At 36.2% G+C, this 25,862-nt stretch overlaps 3 protein-coding genes across 4 annotated transcripts; 1 reads left to right on the plus strand and 2 right to left on the minus strand.

Annotated features, from left to right (window-relative positions):
* Nucleotides 1-29: 29 nt before the first annotated feature.
* On the minus strand, nucleotides 30-11,195 carry LOC129886725 (elongation factor G-2, mitochondrial). The gene is made up of 20 exons (XM_055961540.1): nucleotides 10,684-11,195; nucleotides 9,756-9,977; nucleotides 9,010-9,131; nucleotides 8,774-8,924; nucleotides 8,006-8,077; nucleotides 7,144-7,239; nucleotides 6,964-7,052; nucleotides 6,811-6,877; nucleotides 4,807-4,845; nucleotides 4,558-4,618; nucleotides 4,350-4,459; nucleotides 4,168-4,242; nucleotides 3,994-4,062; nucleotides 3,785-3,906; nucleotides 2,580-2,705; nucleotides 2,222-2,342; nucleotides 1,955-2,055; nucleotides 1,794-1,854; nucleotides 1,016-1,069; nucleotides 30-325 (listed from the first exon to the last, which is right to left on the minus strand). The coding sequence occupies exons 1-20, from the start codon at nucleotides 11,104-11,106 to the stop codon at nucleotides 224-226; spliced, it is 2,283 nt and encodes a 760-aa protein (XP_055817515.1). The 5' UTR covers nucleotides 11,107-11,195; the 3' UTR covers nucleotides 30-223.
* Nucleotides 11,196-11,617: 422 nt separating this feature from the next.
* On the plus strand, nucleotides 11,618-13,794 carry LOC129886729 (uncharacterized). The gene is made up of 4 exons (XM_055961543.1): nucleotides 11,618-12,067; nucleotides 12,532-12,679; nucleotides 12,972-13,068; nucleotides 13,390-13,794. The coding sequence occupies exons 1-4, from the start codon at nucleotides 11,769-11,771 to the stop codon at nucleotides 13,665-13,667; spliced, it is 822 nt and encodes a 273-aa protein (XP_055817518.1). The 5' UTR covers nucleotides 11,618-11,768; the 3' UTR covers nucleotides 13,668-13,794.
* Nucleotides 13,795-14,035: 241 nt separating this feature from the next.
* On the minus strand, nucleotides 14,036-24,768 carry LOC129886726 (nuclear pore complex protein NUP62). Of its 2 annotated transcripts, XM_055961542.1 has the most exons (10): nucleotides 24,163-24,768; nucleotides 23,170-24,045; nucleotides 20,059-20,140; nucleotides 18,962-19,040; nucleotides 18,466-18,588; nucleotides 17,862-17,939; nucleotides 15,776-15,879; nucleotides 14,807-14,894; nucleotides 14,587-14,685; nucleotides 14,036-14,417 (listed from the first exon to the last, which is right to left on the minus strand). In XM_055961542.1, the coding sequence occupies exons 1-10, from the start codon at nucleotides 24,641-24,643 to the stop codon at nucleotides 14,322-14,324; spliced, it is 2,106 nt and encodes a 701-aa protein (XP_055817517.1). In that variant the 5' UTR covers nucleotides 24,644-24,768; the 3' UTR covers nucleotides 14,036-14,321. The 2 variants fall into 2 exon arrangements, with proteins under 2 accessions (XP_055817517.1, XP_055817516.1); XM_055961541.1 differs by having other exon boundaries at nucleotides 23,170-24,768.
* Nucleotides 24,769-25,862: the final 1,094 nt, after the last annotated feature.

A 25,862-nucleotide genomic window follows, 5' to 3' on the forward strand; every position in this document is an offset into this window, starting at 1 on the left:
GTTGTATAAACCTCTCAAACTGCACTCTGTAATCCTTTTAAGGAGAATACACAACTTATATGTATATAAGCAATTATTTGTATACATTATGGAATGTTACTGTTTTATTCAGCAAATCAAAATTGACTGACCAGTTCTGGTCCTAAAGATTTCACAACATTGCTCTCACCCAAGGAGACAAATTCATAAAAATAATTAGGAGCTTCAAAGGCACACCAACTTTTCAACTTTCTTTGCTGGCCTTGTATGTGTTAACCAGTTGCGTTTGCACATCACCTGAAACTGGTGCATGCTCTTTGTATTCCATTGTAAACTCACCTTTTCCCTGCATGAAACAAAACAATGATCAATATATCACCGACTTTCACTAAGCAAAGAGAGCACAGAAGTTGGTATCACAAATTTCTCACTATGCATTTTACGCATGATTAGGGAAAAAGGAAAAGAAAACGAAGTTAGAGGAGAGGAATAAATTTTGTTTTTGATTTAATATTTAAAGAAAAGGAAAGAATGTTTGTCACTTCACATTAACACCTTAATGACATTTTTTCTACTGTAAGCCTTTGTCTTTGCGGCATCACAAAAGATTCTTCAGAATGTGTTCACATTTTTTTTTATGTTTCCACCCACTGGTATGACAAAAAATTAACATTGTTTATGACATTAAAAGGGCAGCCCGGTGCACTTAAGCTCCTGCTAGGCGCAGGTCCGGGGAAGGGCCCGACCACAAGGGTCTATTGTACGCAGCCTTACCTTGCATTTCTGCCAGAGGCTGTTTTTCCAAGGCTTGAACCCGTGACCTCCTGGTCACATGGCAGCAACTTTACCGGTTACTCCACGGCTCTCCTTCAACATTGTTTATGACATTATCCATTATATTTCTCTTCTCCTGCCTTCCTTTCACTCATACGATATCCAAAAGCTAAAAATAAATAAATTGAAATCACCTCTGTCCTTGCTCTCCCTTGCTTCGATAAAAGAGTTCTGTTGAGGAACTGGAAACAAAATTACTGACCTGTGTCATTGATCGTAGAGATGTTGAGTACCCAAACATCATGTTGAGAGGAACCTGAGAAATAAATAGTATTACCTCAGCCCTCTGAAGACAGAAATGAGCTACTCATGTCATAATACATTCAGAATAAATGCATACTTGTTCCAAGGATGAAAGAAATCAAGAACAAATTTTTCCTTTGTCCCTTACAAGCCAAGTTAGCAATTATTGTGTCTCAGTCTCAAAACAGCAAACAAATGCAAGTAACATGAAGATAACTAATCTCCATGAAAACAATTTCTCATAACTATTGTATCTTCCTTACATGAAAGCTAATCTGTTTCAGAGACTCTTTGGTTAAGGTATTAATTATTAGATAGAAACACAAAAAACATGCATGATGCATCTTTCTTACACAACTTTGTCACACATACTTGAAAGCTATAATAAATATCATCGGAAAGTACAACAAAATCGGATAGGGCAGTAGGTAACAAAGAAAGAAGTCAACTACAATAATAAAAGTTAAACTATGATGACCAAGTGTCACACACACGCCTTGTGACTCGCGTGCCCGAGCTACTACTAAGAAGCCCCAACACAAACAAGGAGAACATGCATTACTACCAACTTTAATAGCCACTTCTGTGCCTAAAAAAGAAAATGAACAATTGATAGCTGGAGCTATATTCGGAAGTGGTTTTCCTATAATTGCACTGCATGAAGTTATCCGAACAGAATAAAGAAAGAGAGGATCAATTCTAAATACAGCTGAAAGAGCAAAGAATGATAGACATACATTGGCAGTAATTACAGAGTCATCTCCTTCCTGGTCATTGCCAATTATGACACCTTTCCTCCTGTGATATTAAGAGAACAAAAAAGGAAGTGGTTAGAAAAGCATAAATCACATTCTCAAATATCAATAACAAGCTCCCAGAAAGAACTCAAAAAGATTACTTATTGATATCCCCAGTAACAGTGCCCTGAAATTCTGTTGGCACTTTTATATCCACCAGCATCACAGGTTCTAAAATGATAGGCTTTGCCGCAGCATAACACTGTTTTGCAATGAAATTAGTGATACACATGAGCAACCATAAAATCACTGCAAGCATATGCAACTTAGATAAAGCTCACCAAGCTAAGAAAAGAGAGGAAGATGGGAAGTTGGAGGTACAAAACATAATAGAAAGAGTCTACCGGTCAGTAGGATGAATGTGTTACCTGTCTAAAAGCATAAATAGAAGCTAACTTGAACGCAAGTTCACTTGAATCAACATTATGTGAGGCACCATCCGTCAAAACAACACGGATATTTTCAACTGGATGACCAATCAGAGAACCCCTGGAACACAGGAAGATCCAGATTTCTAATCAAATCAAAAACACCTAAAGAAACTAGTCCAAGCATGTCAATCATCAAATCTCCACTGAATCTAGCATCGACTAAGCTTTGATAGTCCATATGCAATTACTATATAATAACAGTACAAGCAAGATTCTTGACTTGAAGAAAAAGCAACAGATGTACCCCAGAATCTCTAAGCAAGTCATAATTTGAAACTAGAGAAAGAAAACTTACGAATTGGCAGCCTCCCTGAAACCCTTTTCAATTGCAGGGACATAGTTTGACGGAATAGTTTGTCCTACAAGCATGTTGTCAAATTCAAACTTACTGCCTGACCCTGGTTCAAGAGGTTCAACATACCTGGAAAACAACGCATTGAGGAAACATGAATATCAATAATGCCACAAAAATGAATAATGAAAATATAATCAGCTAATTTCCCCTCCCAAACCAACTCTCTCAAGAGTCGATTAACATACTCTTGTTTAGCGCAGATTTAATGGAGACCAATGTTGAATTACTCCTCGTGGTTAAAGCTGTTATCTATTATACCAGCCTAAGACAGTAGCCTATGCATGGAATCTGTAGTTGAGCCGCCAACTGTAAGCATTCTAGATGACAATCTAAGATAGAAAGAGGAGCTTTGTTGTGGGGGAAGGGGGGAGGGGACTTAGTTTAGGTTACAAGATTTAGAGTACTCTGTCAGAGGGATGCAATTGGCTCAAGTCAAGATATTAGTACAAAATGAAGAGACGTAATTGCAACCACAAAGAAAATGGATCTCGGGCCTAACTCAACTTTAGAATCTGGCTCCTGGGATGAGGATTGCCCAAGACCATATAAAGAGACAGCAATTCAGTCTCTCGACCAATATGGAACATTTTAAAACCCACTCCACACTCGGGGATGGACAATAGCACATGGGAACCCAACAGTAGGTAAACCAAGAATAGAGATGGTTTCCATTTGATACCACGTGAAGAACATGGATCTTGGTCTTACTCAACTCCAAAGACTAGCTCATGAGGTGCGGATTAATCCAGGACCATCCGAGACAATGGTCAATTTCTTCTACAAACGTAGGACACCCAGAATTGAACATCTGATGATTGGACAATATACATTGAGGCCCAACATCGTGTAAACAAAGAATAGGGATAAGTTTGGCTTCGCTACCGTTTTGTCACAACCCAAACAAAATTAGTCAACTTTATGATCTGGTACTAAGATGATACCAAAAATTTTATGGAAACTATCAGGCATCTTATTAGCAAGAACTTGGGTAGGAAAAGATGGTCGGGAAGGTACAAGACAGTTGGAAATCATCTTACTATCATTTGATAATGGTAACTGTATATAGGCGCTTTTAAGTTGCATGCGATAAGCAAATAAGGAAATAGCACAAGGGACTAGCCAAAACAATATTCATCTATACTTACCCAATCACTCTACCATATTGACCTTGCCCACCACTTTGCTTCTTGTGTAGATAATCAAAATCTGCTCGCTTAGTGATTGTTTCCCTGAAGTTGACACGAGGCTTTCCAACCTGAGCTTCAACCTTAACAAACAACGAGATAGTAAGAAAAGAATCAAACAAACGATAATACCCAAAGAGAATGACTATCCGTGAAAAAAAAGAACGAACCTTATATTCTCTCCGGATGCGCTCAACATATATGTCCAGATGCAGCTCCCCCATGCCAGATATGATTGTCTGCTCAGAAAACCATTGAGATTTTCAGGGATTCTCCCCATAAAGATCAATAATTCACATAACATTCAAAATATGGAGCCCCCATTTGGGGTAAACAAAATATACCTCACCACTCTCAGCATCTAAACCCACACGGAATGTAGGATCCTCCCTCTGAAAACGATTCAAAGCTTTTGAAAACTGCCAACCAAACAGAGACAACAATTATAAGAGGCTCACAGAACAATCACAAAGAGTGCACACCTTGTAGATCCAACAGAACAACACGTTCTAGTATGACCACTCACTTGTCCACCAGAGTCTTTAGAAACGGGTGAAACAGCTAATGACATCACTGGTTCAGGTACATTCATAGAAGTCATAGTGTATTTGACTGACCCATCAGTAAAAGTATCCCCTGCAAATGGATCAGAACTAAGCTTCAGAATACATCATAATGGAAAGATCACTGCTTTTTCTCATTAGGTCGACTTAGGCTAGAGAATAGGATGTTACCTGAAGCACAGTCTACACCAAACACAGCAACTATCTGCCCCGCATGAGCCTCTTGGATATCCTATTATTAGAGTCGATATACATTTCCCAAAGATAAGAAGTGCAATCTAGTATACTGATAATGCAGGGAAAAGATTCCTTTTTCCCTTCTAAAATCTCTCCAAAATTCCTCTAAAAGGTCAATTCAATTCAAAAGTAACAAAAATATCATACTGTCTAACATAGTCAGATTAGGCATAGGTGACAAACCTCCATCTCATTTGAATGCATTCTCACCAAACGAGGAATCTACAAAAAAAAATTAGTTGAACCCCGGGTTATAACAGCAGAATGACAAATAGACTAATTTTTCCAATAGTATGCAATAATAGCGAGCACATTTTCCACATAAATAGATCACACAACCCCAATTGAGTGGGTGACTCATTAAAGAAACCTATATGGATTAGCCAATGATGTTAGTATTTACATCAAAAAATAGAGAACAGTTCTGTTCAAATAATATTTCCCCTTGCTAAAGTTCTTTACAACAAATATTAACTTCTAACTTCCTTTTGAACTCCCCATTCATTCCCCTAGCTCCAAAACCAAAGGAGCTTCTATTCTTGGGGTATATAGATACTCTAACAAAATAAGTTCTCGGGGTATGTAGATCCACTCTATTCATAAGCCCATTTGTAGGTTTGTATCAACTTGGTCTCCTTTTACTTCCCACAAGTATTTTTGCAAGTTCACATCTTTGGTAAAGTTGCTGCCACGTGACCAGAAGGTCACGGGTTCAAGCTTTGGAAATAGCCTCTGGCAGAAATGCAAGGTAAGGTTGTGTACAATAGACCCTTGTGGTCGGGCCCTTCCCCGGACCCTGCACATAGCGGGAGCTTTAGTGCACCGGGCTTTCCTTACCTTTGGCAGAGGCCATATCTCAACCCAATTGTGTCTTGCTACCTGGATAAACTCTTTGTTCCCATTTTTGTGCTAATAGCTGATTTTTTGTTGTAGTAATTCAGATAGTGAGGCGGACATTTCTTTTGATGAATAAATGGAAATTTTACGAACAACCAGCATCTCAGGATTGGGAGTTCACTAATTTCTTGCACAAGTTAACTTTCAGTAAAAGCTAATGGAACGAATTCATGAACAAGCAAAGCGAAAATACGATTTTCTTTTTCAATAAGCGGAAAGTTTGGAAACAACATTAGTAGAATAGAATAAACAAGAAAACATTTTCAATTCAGTAAGATTTATAAATGTTCAGACAAGAGTATCACAATGGACTAACCAGAAAACCAAGAAAAAGCAGGGTGTTTCACAAACCTGTGAATTTACTAAACATGAATGCAACCATTAAAACATACAATTTTTTATAGAATAACCCTGCCCCAATCCAAACTAGTTCAGATCGGGTATCAATATCCTCAAATGTCCAAAAATATTCGTTCCAACACCAAAAATTCAAGTGGTGAAACTATTAACACAAATATACACTTAGGGGCCGTTTGGTTATGGGATAAACACAAAGCTAATACATGAATAACTTTGGTTATTCATGTATTAATTTTATACCATGTTTGGTTTGCAAATAGGATAAAATTATTCACATATTACTTTTATACAATGTTTGGTTGCGTTTTTTGTAAACCTACATAGTTAATACTTACATAACTTATGAGGGAATCTATGTATAAGTTATGCGGGATAGAAGGTGGAATAAGTTGTGTGTATTAGTTATACATGTATTAAAATAATAAATTACACATTTACCCCTTTTTTTGTCTTGATTGCTTAATTCTATACGATACAAATTACTTAATTGCTTTTAGCTATTTGTTATTTACTTTATTGTTTTAGCTATTGGTATTTATTTAAATTTTAATGTGTTATTTAGATAATTATTTATTTTAATGAGTATAATAAATATTAGCTCACTAAACATTTTGAAATTAAGGAATAAGAATTAGCTCACTAATTTTTTTTAAACTCTACATAACTAAACCCTGCATAAGTAATACCTTCATAACTAAACCCTGCATAACTAAACCCTCCATAACTAATACCTGCATTACTCTAACCAGTAACCAAACGAACCCCTTAAGATTTATAGAGATCCTCACCAGCAATTATTTTACGTTTATTTAAGACTCTTAAAATCAGCATAAGGTCAAGGGCAATGCATTCAGATGCTAAACTGACACGAGATATTTTGGTTCAAATGAGCTCATTCCATATCAGAAAGATGAGCTCGACTGAACTCACCTTAATCTTCTTCCCCGTGTTCACATTGATTATGAAATCGCCCTTCCGGATGACACCTTCATAGATTCTTTGATGAAAGATTATGTTAAATGTTTAGTCCTTGCTAAGTGCACAGACGGAGAAAACAATTACCCAAGAAATAAGTTCTTGTACCTTAAATAGGTCAATTGACCAAATCGCCCTTCCTCTAATTTAAATGCCAAGGCAACCAGAGGGCCAGCAGGGTTTCCAGTTAAGGTAACCTAGCAACAAATGAGCACAAAGCTTTAGACTCTACATCTGTACATGGAGAAAAGAAAAAGGTAAGAACTCAACCAAAAATATTATTCTAACCTTCTCTTCGTCCTTTGTTTGATCCAGAGCATAGTTGCTAACTTCAACTGGACAAGGCAAATAATTGAGAACGCCATCAAGAAGTGTTTGAACTCCCTGTTTAGCACAAAATAACAAAATGCATAGATCAAAAACTGCAACCACTGAAGTATAATGAAATTATACATCTAACGTCATTTGAAAATCAAGAACGGAATCGGGCATATTGTGCCAAATCCAAGCATCAGCAAAGAAAATATAGCCAAGCAACAACAGGAATAAGTTAGAACGGCAAGTATGAGAACAGCAAGCAGGTATGAACCTAGATATACACCAGTAGAATAAAAACCATGAGCAAGGAGATAAAATTTCACAACAAAACAACTAGTCAGACACAAATGTACATTGAAAAAAATTAGTGAAAAACAAAAAGGATTGACATCAAGTACTGATTGCTTCACAGTTGTAATCATTAAGGATTTAGTCTTGAGAAGAATATAACATGGTCACAGCTAGTCGTCAGAATACTTCTGCCTTCCATTTTTCTCAGCTCTAAAAGGATCACATTGTAACTGATGAGAAATTTGATCCAGGTTCAAATGATTAACCTTTGATGAAAGATGACAAAGTTTTTCGCAAGCTCAGTTATTTCAATATTCAATTTGGCGAGGTTGACCTAAAAAAGGAAGTGTCATTTCTAGAAGAAAAAAATTTACACCATAGACCTCCTGGTATTCAGTGGGAAAAAATAACAATAATTCAGGTAAAAATTATGCAACGTAAGTGTTTTAAATGTAAAACAAAAGCCCAAAACATAGCCAATATCAATTTTAGATCAAAATTAAGCATCCCATATTAAGTTAATCAGTGAAGAAAATGGCACCTTGTTCTTGAAAGCACTACCCATAAAAACAGGAACAAACTTCCGTGCTATTGTCGCTCTCCTTATGGCTGCCTGATGAACACACAAAGAAAATTTAAAAAAAAACAGGGTAAGGGAAGAATGGATGTCCCAAGAGCTAGAGATTACCTAGATAAAGTCAGTAGTCAAAGATCCATAACAGCACATTACTTTACCAATACCAAGTACTGCATATTTGTTGTATTAAGTATTAACAGTAGACATTCATGTAGGTTAAGCACTTTGACATAGTCCATATTAAAAGATAAGGCTTAACGTATAGTCATGCATTCACAATCAATTGACCTAGTTGTGATAATTAACCCTGTCCACCACTTAAGAATCTCAGTTCCAGTCATACACTCACACAAAAAAAATGGTACACATAAAAGAACATTAGTAAAAGAAGAGGAAGTGTTCTTTCAAACTATCACCAAATCTCCCTCATTGTGCTTGTCCAATTGAGAACCACGGTCTACAATGACTACGTTAAACAGCGTGAAACAGTCACTTTTAATTCCATTCCCAACATGATTACCAAAGCTTGCAAGTTTGGTTCAATAATTGCAATTGGGTATTTATCTTCCACCCCTTGCATCCCGAAAGCACATAAGACAAAAAATCTACTACTTGAAAAAGAAACACAAGTGTCTTAAACAGAATGTAGACTTCTGAAAAGTAACAATTGGGAACACCCCACAAGAAGGTAGTAATTTGCTTGTAAACAAGTTTGACTAATTGTGTACAGACCTCAAGATCAGCAGATGATATAGGCTCATCGTTCAGAAATGATTCAGCAAGCTTATCATCAACCTCAGAGACTGCTTCAATTAGCTCTCGCCGCTTCTCAGAAGCAATAGCTTCCATATTAGCAGGAATATCTTCTGCGACAATCTTCTCACTGCAAAAGCCAAAAATGAATACGAACCAGGTAGAGCAAATTTACCTATCATACCTAATCAAACATCTTTAAGCTAGACACAGACCCATTGGAACCATGGAAATAGTAAGCTTTTGACTGCACGAGATCAATAAGACCCTTGAAGTCATCTTCTAACCCAATCGGAACTTGCAAAGCAGCGCTGTGATGCCGAAGCTTTGATCTTGCCTGCCGGGAAGGAAACAGAGCAACTGTAACATATTGTACTCGCAGATTCAAAGTGCTAGACTGTTATTGAGAATTCACATAATAAAGTTCTAGAGGAAAGCAGCAAAGCAAGAGATAATATAAATGATAACAATATGCTGAGAAGCATATAAGAAAAGGCACATAACAATAATAAGTGCTTCCCGCCAAAGAATTCAAGCAAACACATGCAAGAAGTAAGTGACGTCGCAGTGAATCAAGTAGCAGATGTTTATAACAAAGACGATATTTTCTGAAGCCCAAGCTAATTGTTCCAATTCTCTATATTGACAAACATAAATGCTCTCAGTTAACTGCAGAACTACGAATGCTGATTCCTAGCATGAACACTGTCCAAACACACTGACTTCCTAACCTTCGCCCTTTTTTTTAGGTCTAGTAATTTATTTTGTTTTAGTTCCTTCACGTATGATGACAATGAACTTGGCTGCTTGCAGTTTCTTGACAGCACCAGGCAACAAGAGAAAATGTCGCCTGGTAGCAAAGCAACTAAATAAAGGGCAACATTATTTGACTTGTTTTAGGGAAAAAAGTTTTGAATTAAACTCTAGAAGTCTAATAGGCCTTCAATTATACATAACTGACCTGGTTAAGAACTTTCCAAGGGTCTGCCCCCATCCGATCAAGTTTATTAATAAAAGCAAGTCTTGGGACTTCATATCTTCTCATTTGCCTATCAACAGTGATAGACTGGCTTTGCACACCACCAACACTACAAAGGACAAGAATGGCTCCATCAAGGACACGCAAGGCTCTTTCCACCTCAATTGTGAAGTCAACATGACCTGGTGTGTCAATTATGTTCACCTGCAACAAAAAGCAAAAATAAAGAACTGAAACCACAAGATTACCACCATTTTTTAAATGATGAAATGACTGAGGATTATTACAATACGCTTGCCTCAAAAAAGAGAAAACACCTGCATGCAATGCTATGATCAACTTTTCTAGAGAAAGACCTTGAGAAAAAGGAAATGGAAGCTAACAAAATGTTTCACATATCTCGCCTAGATACATAAACTAAACATCCGCCAAGAATCTCTAGTGAACCAGTCCGGACCTCATTTATGTTATTTTTGATTGACTTGTCTAGTCAGTAGGAAATTTTAAAAAAAAAACTTTTTGAATTGATTATGCACTTAAAGCAAGATGAACCCTTTAACTGAAATGTGGAGAAAGGAAAGTGGATATTTGATTGTTGGGAATAATAGAAAGGAAAGAGACATGACAAATCTTTCTCCAACAGAACCCCAGAATGCTATAAGCATATTAGTCAATACATTAACCATTTCCCAATTCTAATCAATCTTGTTACTAGCAAGGCAAGCAATTTTAAAACCCAGGCACAAAAATGCATAAGATTAACAATCAACAATGCTCAATACCAAATTAGTTAGTTCCCCTCATTCAAGCAAGAAAACAATAATTTTGAAAAAGAAAAACTGCCGAGAGTAAAATAATAAGTAGTAGTAGTAACAAACTTTTAAGGTCGAAAAAATATATTTTTTAATACCTGGTAGTCCTTCCAAGTGCAGTAAGTAGCAGCAGACTGTATAGTAATCCCTTTTTCTCTTTCTAAATCCATGGAATCCATCTTAGCACCAACTCCATCTTTACCCCTAACTTCATGGATCTCATGGATCCGGCCCGTATAAAATAGTACCCGCTCTGTCAGTGTGGTCTTACCGGAGTCAATATGAGCAGAAATCCCAATATTCCGTACTTTTTCCAGAGACTCCCTCCATACCGCCTCTTTCTCGTCTCTCACTCTAGCCGTGGCACTGCCGGCGGCGTAGTGGCGGAGCTGGAAGTTTCCGGCCAATAAGGCAGCGACTGGGGTTGCCGGTGGGTGTTGAGGAGTCAACGGCGTCCTTTTAGTGGATGAGCAGAGGGTGTAGAATAGGCGCGTCGTAGAGGATCTAGCTGATCGAGCCATGGAGGGTTTAGGGTTTTTGGTTAAACCCTGTGGAAATCTGCTCCTGCGGGGAAGAAATGTTCGGAGGTTTTTTTTTCTAAAATATTTTATGAAAACGGGTTGGTGTCTACTTTGAAACGGGTCGAATTGTTTAGTTATGTTACCTGCTCAACTGACGTACTAACTAATTTGCAAATTGTACTTTAGGCCATAGAATTTAGTAGCTTGATTTTAATTTTTGATTTTTTGACATCCTTTGCACTTCATCAAATATTTATATACATGTGTATATAATAAGCCTAACATTAAATTTATATTATATTTAATTGACGTGTAAATCTATATTATTAACAATATATATCTATATATAAATTTTGTTTTTAACTTAATTATTGAATATCATACCTTATTTCATTCATGGTAATAAATTAGTTCAAAAATTATAATCTAATAATTTAAGTGCCCTACCAAAGGAACCGTACTGTACAACATAGTGACATGCTTCAAAAGGATTGCTCAAAATATCTTATCCAATACCAACAAAAAATATACACCTAAAAAGAAATGTGTAGATACCTTCTTCAAGAAATGTGTAGATAGATAGATACCTTCTGCCCACACTCTCAGAGAGTTGACTTAAAGCAGAGAGGAAACAATCCACAGTTTTTACAGTACAAGAGAAAATGGGAGGAGGAGCCATGTTGCCTCCATTTACAAGCAACAATTCTTTCACTACCCCACCCCTACCCACCCCCAGGGACTCCAATTTCCACTCTCCCCCTTCTTTATCATCAATTTGTGAAACACCCATTGGAGAATCTTGGACCAAGAATAGGTGTATTGATTATGGGTCAAACTCTAACATTCTTGATTGTGGATCTTTTGATGGGGTTGATGAAAAAGGGTCTCCTTATCATGACCCTGCTTTTGGTTCTGTTCCTTGTAGCTGGGAGGTTGAAAAGGCTCTCTCTGATCTCCAAAGGTAAAATCTTTAACTTTTATAAGAAAGCTAACAGTTCTATGTATAGTACAGGGATTTAGCGGTCATTCGGTAGAGCATAGGTATTAGTAATGTTGTGATTAGTTTTGCTGGAATTTTTTCTTAGCCACGGTTTGATTTGGTGTAATAAGTGCAATTCTTTCTTTAACCATGCTTATCCATGTATTAATAACTCTTGTATTGCTAATACCATGATTTACTATGTTTAGTCATATGCCCTACAATAATGAATGAATAGGGTGAAAATCCTACCAAACAAAGGATTTAAGGTTGAGCACAAATCACCCTCCCCAAACTCCACTTGTGGGATTACACTGGATATGTTGGTATGTGTGTAGTTGATAGGAATTTTGGGAGTCGAGGAAGAAAGCACTGAAGCGTTATATAGAAACTTTAAATTCGAGATGAAGTTTACTTCTGAAGATTCATTATACTGTTTTCTGCAGTTTTATGAGTGAGTGTTATGCTCCTAAAGAAGAGATGAATTGGCTTGAACCGATGCTAAATCCCCATCAGTCGACTCTGGTGAAGTCCCCTGGAAATGCAAGATTTTATGATGCTTTTCATATGCTTCAAAATGAACCATCAATTCAGGTGTGTATTTTGACTAGTTGTTATCAGCGTGCACTCCTCTTACTTTGTATGATGCTCAGCTTTTGGTGATTTCCAATAATTATGTAGTAAAGCATTGAACTTCTAGCTCATGAATGCATTCTATGGTCATTTACTATTTGACGGTTGATTACAAATCTCATCACACTGAGTTATTTCTGCTATTATTAGTACTTTAAAAAAAAAACAGCTCTGCTAGAAACATTGAGCGTAGATGTTTAATTTCATGTCTTTGATCTATTGTTGTCTCTGAAGAAATTTTACTTGCATGTAGAGATTGGTTTGTTCCATAGCTTGTGACAGAGCTGTTTGGGAAGCCATAATGAGCACCAAGGCAGTTCAAAATCTTCAAGACTCACTGATATGTGCAGGTTTATATTAATCGTTTTATTAACTCCTCGTTGGCTGGTACTTTTCTTATTACCATTTTGAAGTTATTCACTAGCTATGAAGATGTATACAACTTACACAACTAGTTTAGTTTTGGTTTAGAATTAAAGGATTTTTGAGGTCAGAGTGCTTGGATTTGAGATGGGAACACTTAAAAGACTCAAACATAGGCAAATAACCTTTATGCACACCATGAGAAATGACAGGAAATTCATTTGTTCAGCAGTGTATAATTTCTCTTTTTTTGCCTATTTGGTCAAAATAAAACGTTGATTTCACTGTTCTTATATTCCTATATGCAGCTAAAGAAGAAGAATCGGAAAGATCAACTGGGGAGTCGAACATTGGATCCCTAATAGTGAAATGGATTTTGGGCATCACAACTTCAAGAATCGCAGAGCTGATCCAATCATTTGGATCATTATTGAGTGAAATAATCAATGAACTATTTGAACCAACAAACAAAGAAAAACCTACTTCAGAACTCTCTGATCTCTTGGAAGAGAAGATTAGATCCTCTTTCCTTTTATCAGTTGTTCTGTTGTTGATTGTGGTCGTGACAAGAGCCCAAGGTGTTTGATCAGCATCAAACCATCACACGTGTGTTGTTCTAGATGATTAATTTGTTACATGCTTGACATAGGAAGAAAACAAAGCTTTTTGTGAATAGTTTTCAAAAGTTATCGACTCTTGCAGCTGCTTCCCTCTCTCTCGGTTTTATCCACTATCGAAACATTAGTCCAAGGCACTTTTTCAGCCACTGCCCACACCAAACTGTATGGACTGCTCCTCATACTCTCATAGCAAACAAAACCATAACTAGTTGTTCGAGAACTGTAACTATTATGCTTCAGCTTGAGGATCACTCTATTTTGAGAAAATAAAAGAATTTAAAGAAAATGTGGGTGTGGGGGGAGGGTAGGTGATGCAAAAAGAACTCACCTTTTAGTCTGTAAATTTTTGTATTTCTTTATGTAAACATCATTTTGTCTGGACAGTAATAAGCAAAGAGGAGGAAGGCACACGAGTTTGAGCACCATTTCAAAAAAAAAATCTCAGCATTTCAATCACCAATAAGATGTAAAGCCTTTGAAATGAATCATGATTTAACATCCCTGCCTTGAACCTAATAGCATACACAGCTGGAAGGAGAAACAAAATCCACAAAAGATTCAGATGCCCTTGGATTTATACTTTGACATGAACCTGTTGACAGCACCAAGTAGTGTGCCAATCATCGAGTCAACCATAATTTAGGACCCGTTGATTCACGATTGGCAGCAGGCCCTTCACTTGCAAGCTTCTGAATACGAGATGAGAATTCTCCAGCCTGAACAAATGTAGAAATGGTATCATTAACTTTTTATATTTAAGGAAAGAAAGCATCCACGTAAATCAAGTGTACATTTAGAACAACTTAGCTCTTTTCCCTCTGATTTCATTTAATGCAATGCGCTAAGAAACAAAAGGCAGAAAAAGCACGAGAAGGCAAAGCTCACCTTTTCATCAATCCACATCAGTGAACTCAATTGATTGTTCAAGATTCGGACAACAACATCAAGCGGTGTCATTCCATCAGTTGCCTCAAGTTCTCCGCCCTAAATGAAATAAAACAGTAAACAGAGAATTTATAAAAAACCATATTGTATAAAATATACACCATCTTAGTCATAATGCTAAGGTAAGAGGCAGGCGCAGAAATAAATGAAGGTACAAGACCTGGCAAGCATTAAAAGTATTAATGATTGACTTGATCTGCTCTGTCATCTTCTCCATTTCCCTCTCCACAAACTCGGCTTGTTCATACCTGAAATTACACCAGTTCCACAGAAATGGATGCATTAAAATATGGCCAAGTGGATGACAGAGATGAAAAAGGAGGCAAAATGAATCTAGGATTATAAAAATAAAGTTTAGTTATTGACTGCAAAAGGTAATGGGCTATCTTGCTTCCATTTGCTGGAGTAACTACAGGACAGATCAAAATAGAAAACTATTTAAGGATCCAAGTGTACTAAATATGGATATTTTTTAAAATTCAAGTAATAGGTTGCAAGACACATAAATTATATGTGTTTTAGCCTTTGCTTTTCTAATTGATATTAACTCCTGCTTGTTGCTTTTCTAAAATTAAATCAAACCGATATTAGTGTTGCATAGCAACTGCAATTTACAACAGCTAAGAATGTGAAGGCTTATTCAAGGACTACTTATTTCCCATCTAACCAGGCTTTGCTATAGGATCTTCTCAATCTACTTTTATTAATAGCTAGAGGTCAAACCACCCCAATAAAGATTACCCTTAGAGAAATACAGGAAAAACAACAAATGATATTTAAACATTAGTACTTGAAAATTGAAACGAATATTATTTTCCATTGTATGAAAAAACAAACTACGCCTATTCAGAAGAAACAAGAATCTCTGTTCGATTGGAAGGAAAATATTTTTCGTAAAAATAAGACACATACAATTGAAATGGCTCATCAAAATGAAACCAAAAGAAGGCAACATAATGCATTTATTGAGATTGTTTAAGGTCATTCAATAACCCACTCCAGTAAAAGAAACAGTGAGATTTTTGCAGCTAATAATATTAACAAGCTGGATATGAATTCAAAAAGGCCATCATTATGCATGGCTTCAAAGAAACAAGAAGCAAAGAAGATTATTCAAAAATGCACTTACATTGCATCCCTTGTTGATGCAGCTTCATCATCAAGAATCACTCCTTTCTCGTCTCTGTAAATTCGATCAGCTTCTTCTTCCATGCTTTGCAATGCCTTGTCAACCTAACAGCAGTGAGAAAAATGAGAAGGAAATTCTGTTATGACATTATCCCATAACAAGTACACAGAATCAACAAAGTCAATTACCTATGAATATCATAAATGTCGTGAGTTATTACCATAGTATATGTCCTTTAAAATGACAATCACTAGAAATCACAGGCCAGGAGTTACAAAAAAGAAAACAAGCGACTGTGAAACACTGGCTTAAATAGGTAGCAAAGATCCACGCAAAAGTAACTCCATACACATCAAATATATGAGGTAAAAAGTGAGGTGCAGTTTCGGGTATATACGAGGTTTGGGGAATTCTTGGCTATCAACAAAATGTATTCACCACTTATCAAAATGAGGATATAGGAAAATGTATTCACCATAATAACAGCTCCCTCCAATGAGAAGAACTCAAAAGAGCAAGGTTTTAGGGTAAACAAAAGTAAAACATAATATGACCCAGAAAATTCAACCTCCATAATAAGAAAGATTTGAAGTGAGATTAGACAGGAATGTGGTGCTTAAATGCAAACAATTCAGACGTCTTACAAAAGAATTACATGATAGATTGTAACACATAGAATTGAAATAGGACAGCCAAAATTTAGTGTGTCCGCGTTACTAGGGGATAGGAAGATATCTAAAAAGATTGAAATGTAAGTTCTATAGATCAGGACAAACAATGTCATACGAGAGAGAATGTTAGGACTCTGAAACCAGCATACTTACAGGATAAATGTCGTAGAAATTTGGATTTATTAAGATAAATGTGTGGTCATGCAAAATTGGACAATAGTAAAAATGATCGCATTCAAGAAAAAAGGAGCAACTAAGCATATAGAAGATAAAATGATTTATATATAAACAGTTCCTCAAATTTGCCAGTAAATTTCATTTAGACACTCAACCTACGGTTTGTTCCAATAGAGCACCCGAACACATGATAAAAGTGTTCCTATTAGACAATTTCATTTCCAATTTTGGAAAAACAAATTGCACGTATTCTCAAATACCCATTACATAAATAAGTCAACCACTTAAAATATGTCACCTCCTTTAACTATACATATCAACCTCAATTGGAACATATATGAGGTTTTATCGTGTATTGAGGCTAATGCGTATAATTAAAGGAGGTGGCATATTTTAAGTGGTTAACTTATCTACGTAATGAGTATTTGAGAATACACACAAAAAAAATCCAAAATTTGAATAGAAGGTGTCTAACAGGAACACCTTATCATGTGTTCAGGTGCTCAATTGAACAAGCCATAGTTCGAGTTTCTAAATGAAATGTATTGGCAAGTTTAAGGGGTTGTCGATGCATCAAGCCGTGATAAATAAGAATATTTTACTTTAAAAAGTTTTGCTATGTACTACATAGACTTATGTCTGGACAGTCTGTATGTATGAGAATATAATGATTGAGGACAAGGCAGAATAAAGCACATGGAGGGAAGTTACCAAAAAAGACCTAAAATCACTCGACGTCAATGCATATTAGCTTGAATCAAACACAACAAAAGCAAAGGATCCATGTAGCCAGTTCCAACTAATTGTGATTAAACTAGTTAAACACCCAAGATAGTATAAGATTTAGAGAACCATTAGTTTGTCTGAAAGAAGTATCCAGTACCACAATGTTGGACCTAGGCAGAACAGAATGGATAAGATTCAAGTAGCAATTTTCATGTATCTGGGACGGCGTAGTTCGGGATACTGACTAATAACAGCTTCCTCCAATGATACATTGACACAAGAAATGCAAAAGTTGAGTATCAAAGAATTTCAGTAGATCCACTCCAGAAACATCAACCAGATTAGTGTATTTACAAGTATGTCTCCGAAAGACTATTTAACCAACAAACTTTTGGTTAAAATTGCACAGGATGGGATAAGCATGGAATGCTTTCAAAATTACATACCGAATAGACATTAGATTGGGAAATAAAGACTCAAATTGCAGGAAAAGTTCATGGTAATTAAGTAACCTCTTCCTGATGAGTCTCAATCAGCTCCAGCTGTCGCTCTAAGCTGCCTTGAGTCTCAACAACCTTTGCAACTTCACTCTGAGATGGTAACAATGTAATTACATATGTCAAACTTCCTAAGAAAAATAACTAAAGACACAACGTATACAAGTGTGTTAAGAAAACCACAACTAAAGAAAAAGGCTAAAAGTAACTCTTTTGACAAATAATTTACAGCAAAGCTCAATTAGTATGAACAAAGTACTCTATTATTAATCTTGGAAAATATGAGTTATCTCCCAACAGGAAACATCTACCTAGCTAATACATAAAAAAATTAAAGAGAAGAATGACTTAGAGCCTGTTTGAATTGGTTTTTGGCTTATTTTTGTTATTTTGGCTTTAAAACAAGTGCTTATATGCACTTTTTTACTTTACCCAAACACTACAAAACTGTTTAAACGCTATTTTAGCTTAAAAGCTCCTAAAATAAGTCAATCCAAACAGGCTATTAGAGCTTACAGAATGCAGCAGATATAGAATAGAAATGGATTTGCAGAGAGCTTGAATTAAATCTGGATATTTTCCATAGAAGAATGTTGACTTCAAATAAATCTCAAGTTACCTCAAGTTTGAGAAGAATATCACGGTTATGCAAGATCCTTTTGTCCCATTCAGCTATCGCATTAGAGTGTTTTCTAAATTTTGCAGTGCGTTCCTGCAGCTCAGCGTTCCATTCCTTGATGATCTTTCATTGAAATAAGGAATACACAATAAGTTACATATGTAACATTGTAATAAACAGGAACAATGTGAATTCCTCAACAATAAACGGGAATGGGTGAAATATTCATTGAAGAAGACTGGATAACTGACCAAAGAAATATTGAAGTTATTGCCTCTATCACCTATCCCCTCATGAAGTATGTTCATATTATTAATTTTTGGCTAAAGCATTTCTCCGCCACAAAATTAGTGAAACTTCAGCATATTCAAGGAATCAAGTCCATGGTTCAATACATGTGAAGCCAAAACTAAGTGCATTATATCACCCCAGAATTGATTAACAAGGGGCAAGAGAGAAAAAAGATACTACCCAATTTTTAACAAATATATGTTACCTCTTCTACAGACTTCCCTGTAATTTCTGATGGTAATTTCGGCGTGGAAGTGGCAACTACAGTAGAAGTTGAAGTAGTCCTGTAAAGAAAGGGACAAACAAAATAAGGTTCAAAGCCAAGCTAATGCATATAGAGCAGGTCAGAACAAGATTGGATCTCAATTGATGAATAGATTCCTAATTAGTGGCAATAAATTTCTCAAAATAATGTTCTTTTTGCATAATTAGACATGAGTTGGAAAGGAGAAGTAGAAGAAATCTTTAGACCTGATTCATAATAGACTCTCCTCTTTACTAAATAAAATAACCACCGCAACAGATGAATTGAGCTTTCTTTGATATTATTACTACTGAATTCCACTTTTTGAGGGGACTAATTGCGACTAGTACAGAGAATCTGCAACTCTATAGTTTCTTCTTCTCCATTGACTTCTTTGTGATCCTAGGGGCTGTTTTGGTGGATTAAATAATGAATTTACTGATATTGGAAAACAATACGGGTGGTAGCCAAAAAAACATAACCTACACAATTCTGTACCATAGTACCCAATCACATATTTTTTTCTCAAAGCATAATGCCAATTGCCAATACTTGTAGGAAACTTGCGGGTGCACCAAAAGTTAACCTTTGTAATCCTAGTATGTTTCAATTTTGAGTTTTAACTTCAACTGTTTCACGAAAATAGAAAGGAAGTCATGCTTTCTTATAAGATTTAAGAAATTTTGTAAAATAGACGAGAGCAGTTAGGAGAATAAGAAACCATCAAGCCACATTAAACTAACAACACCTGGATAGAGCTTTCCACTATCTTTGGAGGCCTAATGGTTTGAAAGTCAGTTGATATAGAAAAGGACGCAAAGCTCTTTTGAAACAAATTACTACAGAGTAACATTCCATGAAAAGCCAAAAATACTGCTCCATGCAAACACACAAGCTGAAGTAAACTCATAGACTATTTACTGCAATCAAAATGTTACTTATTCACTTTCCACTTTTCATCCCCCAAAACTCTTCTTCATTCCCTGACATAACCCAGGGACTTTTTTCAGTAAGATAAGAAAAGTCTAAGTTACTTTAAACAACCAAAAAATACATACCCACTACTAGAAGTCACACCCAAGGCTGATGATGTTTGAGCAGCTGAACTTGTTGCAGTGCCAGAAGTTGTGCTTGGGACACCTAAAGAGAATAAACTTATAATAACCATGATATTTAACAAATGGCACTTAAAATTATATCTAGGAAATGCTTGGAAGCAGGACAAAGTAAGGTAGATGACAATGTAGACAATTTCAATTTTTGGGAATAAAATTTAAATGTTTGTGAACAACAAAAAGTACTACAACTCACAATATTTCATCAAAATAACAACAAAATACATTTGACAACTTATTCAAAGATTTATTTCACTCTTGGGGAGCAAATATGGACTAATATTTCAGGACACAGTAGATATGCTATTAGAAAATGGCATTGACGTTATAATCAGTAATCACAGCAACTTTAAGCGGAAGATAAACAATGTGCTATTAGTATCAGGATATGTAAATGATTAAGCAAACTACCACCATTGGTCCTTGTGAACTAATAAAGTTCTTCTAGATATTTCCATATGATCTCATAATGTTGTTGTTATCCTAACAGATCAAGTTTATAGTGCTCAGTTTTGTAAATATGATTAAGATAAAACAACCCATTTTAAGCTCAAAAGTGCTCCTCCCGAGTTCCATGTGTCAGTTCAACTCAACATTGTTTGGTGTTTCTATTTTACTCCCTCCGTTCACTTCTATTTGTCACTTTTAGCATATCAAGTGAAAACCATGTTTTTTTTTATGTTTTATCCTTAGCATTAATTACTTATTCCCCAGATCATTTTCCAAGACCTAAGACTAAACAACACTTAACATGGGTATTGTGGTCAAATATCCACATCAATCATTGTTTCTTAAAGGGCGTGCAAAGTCCTAACTGGACAAGTAAAAGTGAATGAAGGGAGTACTTTTCCGACAGGTCAAGTCATCAATCCATGTTTGAAAGAAAAACTTCAATGAGCCTGGCTTAGAGACTAGTAGTAATCCTTTCAAACATAAAGACGCTTTCATTTGATATAGCAACAAAATTGGACAAGCACAAAGACAAATTACATGACACATTATAGTTGAAAGTTGAGTTTTCTCAACCATAAAACGAAACTTTTCCTCTCTACTGCTTCAAAAGGCTCAATTGTTATAACTATACCGATCTATGCTGCTTAGACTTTTGAAATATGCACAATTTAAATTATTACAAAACATAAAAGGATGTTGCCAAATAGACTTATTTTTCAACATTTAAACCCTACAAGTACAAAGCTGGAACATCTAGGGGATAAAAGCAGATACTTAGCAGCAGTAGAGCAGCAACAAATAAGTGTATGCACAGTGTGCATATATATAAGATCATATGTGTACCACCAAATTAAGGAAACCAAAAGCACTTATCAGGCTTGCCAAATAATATTTCGAGGCTCTCAAACACCTAAACCCTGTGTGATAGTAAGAGTAAGACTGAGATTCCAGTAAACTCTGAACCAATATTTCACACATGTTACTTCTCCAGTTTACCTAAATCAACAAACAAGAGGAGTATAACGATAAAACATAAAGAGATATGGCACACAGCAAAAGTTTCACTGAGAACAAAATTTGCACAACCTCCACGCATGAAAGAAAGGAGATACAAGCAGTTATTCATCCCTTCACCTAAATTATATCTAATAAAACCTTTGTCCAACTCAAGCAAATCCACTTCCTATTTTCCACATTCATCGCAGATTTCTTTGCAGCATTTACATGACCCCCAATATATTCAATTATCAGATAGAAGGGTATAACTTGAGTGACACAATCAGCATACAGCCAACTTAACTAGTTTGGGGTTGAGTCATAGTAGTTGTTGTTGTTTATTTACATGTTGACCTATGTCATCTAACTCTAGATGTTTCTTATATTGGAAGTTATGCCAGTTTTTCAACTCTGTGCTGCATCCAGTCCATTTGAAATGCAGCTTTAAATAATTCAACAGTCCTTTGTCTTCATGAGTTGCAGTTCATCATAACATGATGTCCCTAGGGTGTGATGCACAGCGATGGCTACCTTTACTTCAGCCACCAACTTCGAAAATTCTGGCTTTGTGGTCTTACTACTCATGATATTCTTCCTTAGAAATGTCATCTTATTTGCTTGAAATTTGTCCAAGAGTTGGCGTGATGTAGATGTATAATTTAAATCATTCATGTCAGGGGAGAGACATGACAAAGGACCCGTCTGGTTTCCAACTGCTTCGAGCTCTCATTCTCTCCTGCAACAACCTCAAACTCAACACTCAACTGATGCTCCTTTGGGCCTATTGCAAAGCATGGATAGATGGGGTTTTTCCACATCTTCTGTAGTGGACTTCATATCAACAGAACCAATCTCACTTAAAGAAGGCACAGTACACTTAGCAGAGACTATGGCTATTGGCTAGTACATCTAACAGACTAGCACAGTACTATGGACAGTGCAGTTACTGGATGCTTCACAGCTTTGCTACTGGAGGAGACTTATAGGCTACAACTCTATATCATAGTCATGTTTTCATACTACTTCCTTCTTCAGCATGATCTTACTATAGAATCTCTTTCCTGTTAGGAAGGAGCTCTAACATTTTAACAACTCGCTGTTTTAATAAATTGCTAATCTGTCATGATCTGAACATCTTTATCTCAATCACCTAAAACAATATTTATCAAGAAATAGCAGAATATCTGAGAAACTTCCTACTAAGGTATAAAAAGTCCCTGATAAGAATAGAGAGGAATTTGTACTCAATTATCTTCCCTTTTTTAATAAAGGAGAAATTTGCACTGAATGTCACCCCAATAATATTGCCTCAAACTACATTTTCTCTTGACAATTAGCAAACTATTCACTTCTCTCACAAGGGCATGTTTTATACGGCAGAAGAAAATTGAAGTAATGAATGATCAAGCCACATTTATGGGTATGGACTTTCCTTTGCAATCAAAGAAAAAGTTAGAACAACTAATTTCACTTCATTAACCAAAAAGGTCCATTAAAGTATGTCGGCGACTATATTCCATTTAATAAGCAAGTTTAATTATCATATGATACAGCAGCTACAACATAGACAACACAATATTCAAACAAAGTATGAGTAAACCTTACCAAAGCTTGGCACAGCCGCAGTTGACTGAGACTGTGAGGATAAAGCTGGTGCAGATGCTTTGCTAGACAATGAAAAACTTGTAGATGGGGCAGAGGTACCAAACCCAGCAATTGGAGATGCATCAACAGCACTAGTTGTTGAAGCTGAAGAAGTGGGTGCAGGAAATGTCAGAGATAAACCAGTCCCACTAGTTGTAGAAGAAGCTCCAGTAGCAGCTGCAGTTGTAGAAATGCTGGTGGGGGTAGTAACAGTTGAAAACAAAGGCGATGAAGAAATTGAAAACGCAGTACTAGCAGGTTTTGACACCGGAGCACTTGAAGAAGCTGCTACAGAGCTTCCTGTCCCTTTTGCAACCGAAAATGACAGAGCAGTAGAAGCTGAAAAAGGTGATGTGGATGAAGAAGCTGTAGCAGGCATAGAAAAAGAAAATGAAGGTGCAGGTGACGCTGAACTCGGCGTTGATAATGAAAATGCTGGACCTGATGCTGCTGAGCTCGAGGTCGAAAATGAAAATGCTGGTGAGGACACTGCAGAACTAGTTGATGCAGCAGCAAGAGAAAATCCCGGTGTAGAGGATACGGAAGTGGTGGTTGAAGTACTTAACAATGAAAATGCCGGGGCAGAACTTGCGGGTGAAGCACCAGGGAAGGAAAATGCAGATGAAGAAGATAAGGAATTGGCGGCTGCTGAGCTGGAAAACGAAGGTGCAGGTGAAGAAGAAGCTGAACTCGAAGCTGACTGAAACGAAAGTGAGGCCGCTGATGACGGAAAACCAAACGAAGGAGTTGTTGAAGATGATCCAAAAGGTGAAGATGATGCTGAAGAAGACGACCCAAATATAGATGAAGAGAATGGAGTTGTACTAGCACTAGTTGCTGCATTTCCAGTAGAAGCAGAAGTTGATGATAAAAACGAAGAAGAACCAAACAAGCTTAAGCCCGAATATGAACCAGAAGCCAAACTGGACCCAAACAAACCCGGCGAGGGCTTACCTGACGACCCGAAAAGTGAAGGACCACCGAAAGGGGATGAATTGGCATCGGTGCTACCTGAATTTGCCCCAAACAACGGCGAACTACTTGCAGATGTAGTTGATCCGAAGAAATTCGTAGTGATACCAGAACCGGAAGATGAAGATGATCCTAATAAGTTTGAAGTGGTACCCGAACCGGAAGAAGATCCAAATAGACTGGGTGTGGAACTGGAAGCAGAAGCAGCACTAGATGAAAACCCAAACGACGGTGAAGAGCCGAAACCGTAGGAAGGAGCAGAAGAGGCTGAAGTCGTAGAAGTACCGAAGCCAAAAGAAGGAGCAGAGGAGGTGGGATTAGGGTTTGAGAAGGCCATGGAAAATGGGGAAGAACCGGAAGTAGACGATGTCGTAGCGGTGACAGAGGGGGTGGTGGAAAAAGACGGGTTTGAAGAGAAAGAGAAGGGTGCAGTAGAAGAGGAGAATGAAAAGCCTGTCGACATTGTTACCGGAGCTACGGCAGCGCTTGTATCCTACCTTTTTCTAATTCAAAACTCACCGCCGGAGCAGGAGTGTGGTAAGAGGGGACAGTGAGGGTTTTTCAATGGGAGAAGCAGGGCTTTTATACAAACTGACAATAAGTACGTAGTAATTTGCACCGTAAGTACATACTTGTAATTTATTCTAATTTTTCTAATAATTTCCACCCAAATTTCCTTTGCTTCTTTTGCAAATCATAACCTTACTTTGGTCGAGAATAAATTTTAAATATTTATCTTTAATTTGATATTTTGAAACTTGCAATTCTTAAATAGAAATATTACAGAAAGAAGATTTAAAACTATTACCACAAGTTGGTGTTAAGTAAAAATGATACGAAAAATAATAATTCAAGGAAGATGATAAAAAGAAAATATCTTTAAATTCATTTTCTTGATTATTTATGAGGAGCAAACTAAAAAAATATACTTAATTAAATACATTCGATTTAATTAGTACCTTGTATTAGAATTGAGAAATTTTATGGCTCAAATTTTAAAGACATAATTGAATAATAGATGATTGTTCATATCTGAAATATATGCTTTGTATTATATTTTTAAAGAACAAAACTAGAAAAAATTATATTTAAAAGTTTATTTGTATAAAAAAAATATGATTTTCGTAAAATCAATCTTGATAAATACCAAAGAAATTTGAATGGGAAAATTTTTAGATTCGACAACTTTTCAAAATACGTAAAAATTGAAGCCACACCATATTTTATTTCTGTTTTGGGTTTATCACCCTTCTCATTCTTTGAATTTATTGTTGTAATAAGGAAAAAAATATTTAATTTCAACGCTATTTTAATATGAGCTGAAAATATGCATAATCTTCGAAAGAATCAGCTTGTTAGTAGCAGAGCTTATTTGGAATGTGTTAGTGTGGCATTTTAACATTTTATTAAATTGAAATTTTAGTAATTGTCCATTGATGATATTTAATGTTATCTTTATTCTATTTTTCTCTAGTACATAAAAATATCTTTCATTATCATCTTTAGTTAGTGCAAAATTATTCATTCTATTATATATTTTTTTAACTTAATTATCTCTAATAAGTGGTGCACTAAATATAATGGTGCACTAAATCATAATGATGATAATGATCATTAATAAGTGGTGCACTAAATCATAACGGTGCACTAAATGATAATGATGACATTCCATTGTTTATTTT

Source organism: Solanum dulcamara, chromosome 4, assembly GCF_947179165.1.
Source record: "Solanum dulcamara chromosome 4, daSolDulc1.2, whole genome shotgun sequence".
NCBI classification, from domain to species: Eukaryota; Viridiplantae; Streptophyta; class Magnoliopsida; order Solanales; family Solanaceae; genus Solanum; species Solanum dulcamara.

Excerpts from the sequence above, each read along its gene's own strand:
- LOC129886725 (XM_055961540.1), bottom strand. The coding sequence starts at position 11,106 with ATGGCTCGATCAGCTAGATCCTCTACGACGCGCCTATTCTACACCCTC. Across the intron at positions 9,132-9,755 it reads CTTGGAAAGTTCTTAACCAG|GCAAGATCAAAGCTTCGGCA; the intron begins GTCAGTTATGTA and ends CCTTCCCGGCAG. Across the intron at positions 1,070-1,793 it reads ACTCTGTAATTACTGCCAAT|GTTCCTCTCAACATGATGTT; the intron begins GTATGTCTATCA and ends TTTATTTCTCAG.
- LOC129886729 (XM_055961543.1), top strand. The coding sequence starts at position 11,769 with ATGGGAGGAGGAGCCATGTTGCCTCCATTTACAAGCAACAATTCTTTC. Across the intron at positions 12,680-12,971 it reads AAAATGAACCATCAATTCAG|AGATTGGTTTGTTCCATAGC; the intron begins GTGTGTATTTTG and ends ACTTGCATGTAG. Across the intron at positions 13,069-13,389 it reads AGACTCACTGATATGTGCAG|CTAAAGAAGAAGAATCGGAA; the intron begins GTTTATATTAAT and ends TCCTATATGCAG.
- LOC129886726 (XM_055961541.1), bottom strand. The coding sequence starts at position 24,643 with ATGTCGACAGGCTTTTCATTCTCCTCTTCTACTGCACCCTTCTCTTTC. Across the intron at positions 18,589-18,961 it reads CAGGGAAGTCTGTAGAAGAG|ATCATCAAGGAATGGAACGC; the intron begins GTAACATATATT and ends TTTCAATGAAAG. Across the intron at positions 17,940-18,465 it reads ATATTCTTCTCAAACTTGAG|AGTGAAGTTGCAAAGGTTGT; the intron begins GTAACTTGAGAT and ends TTACCATCTCAG.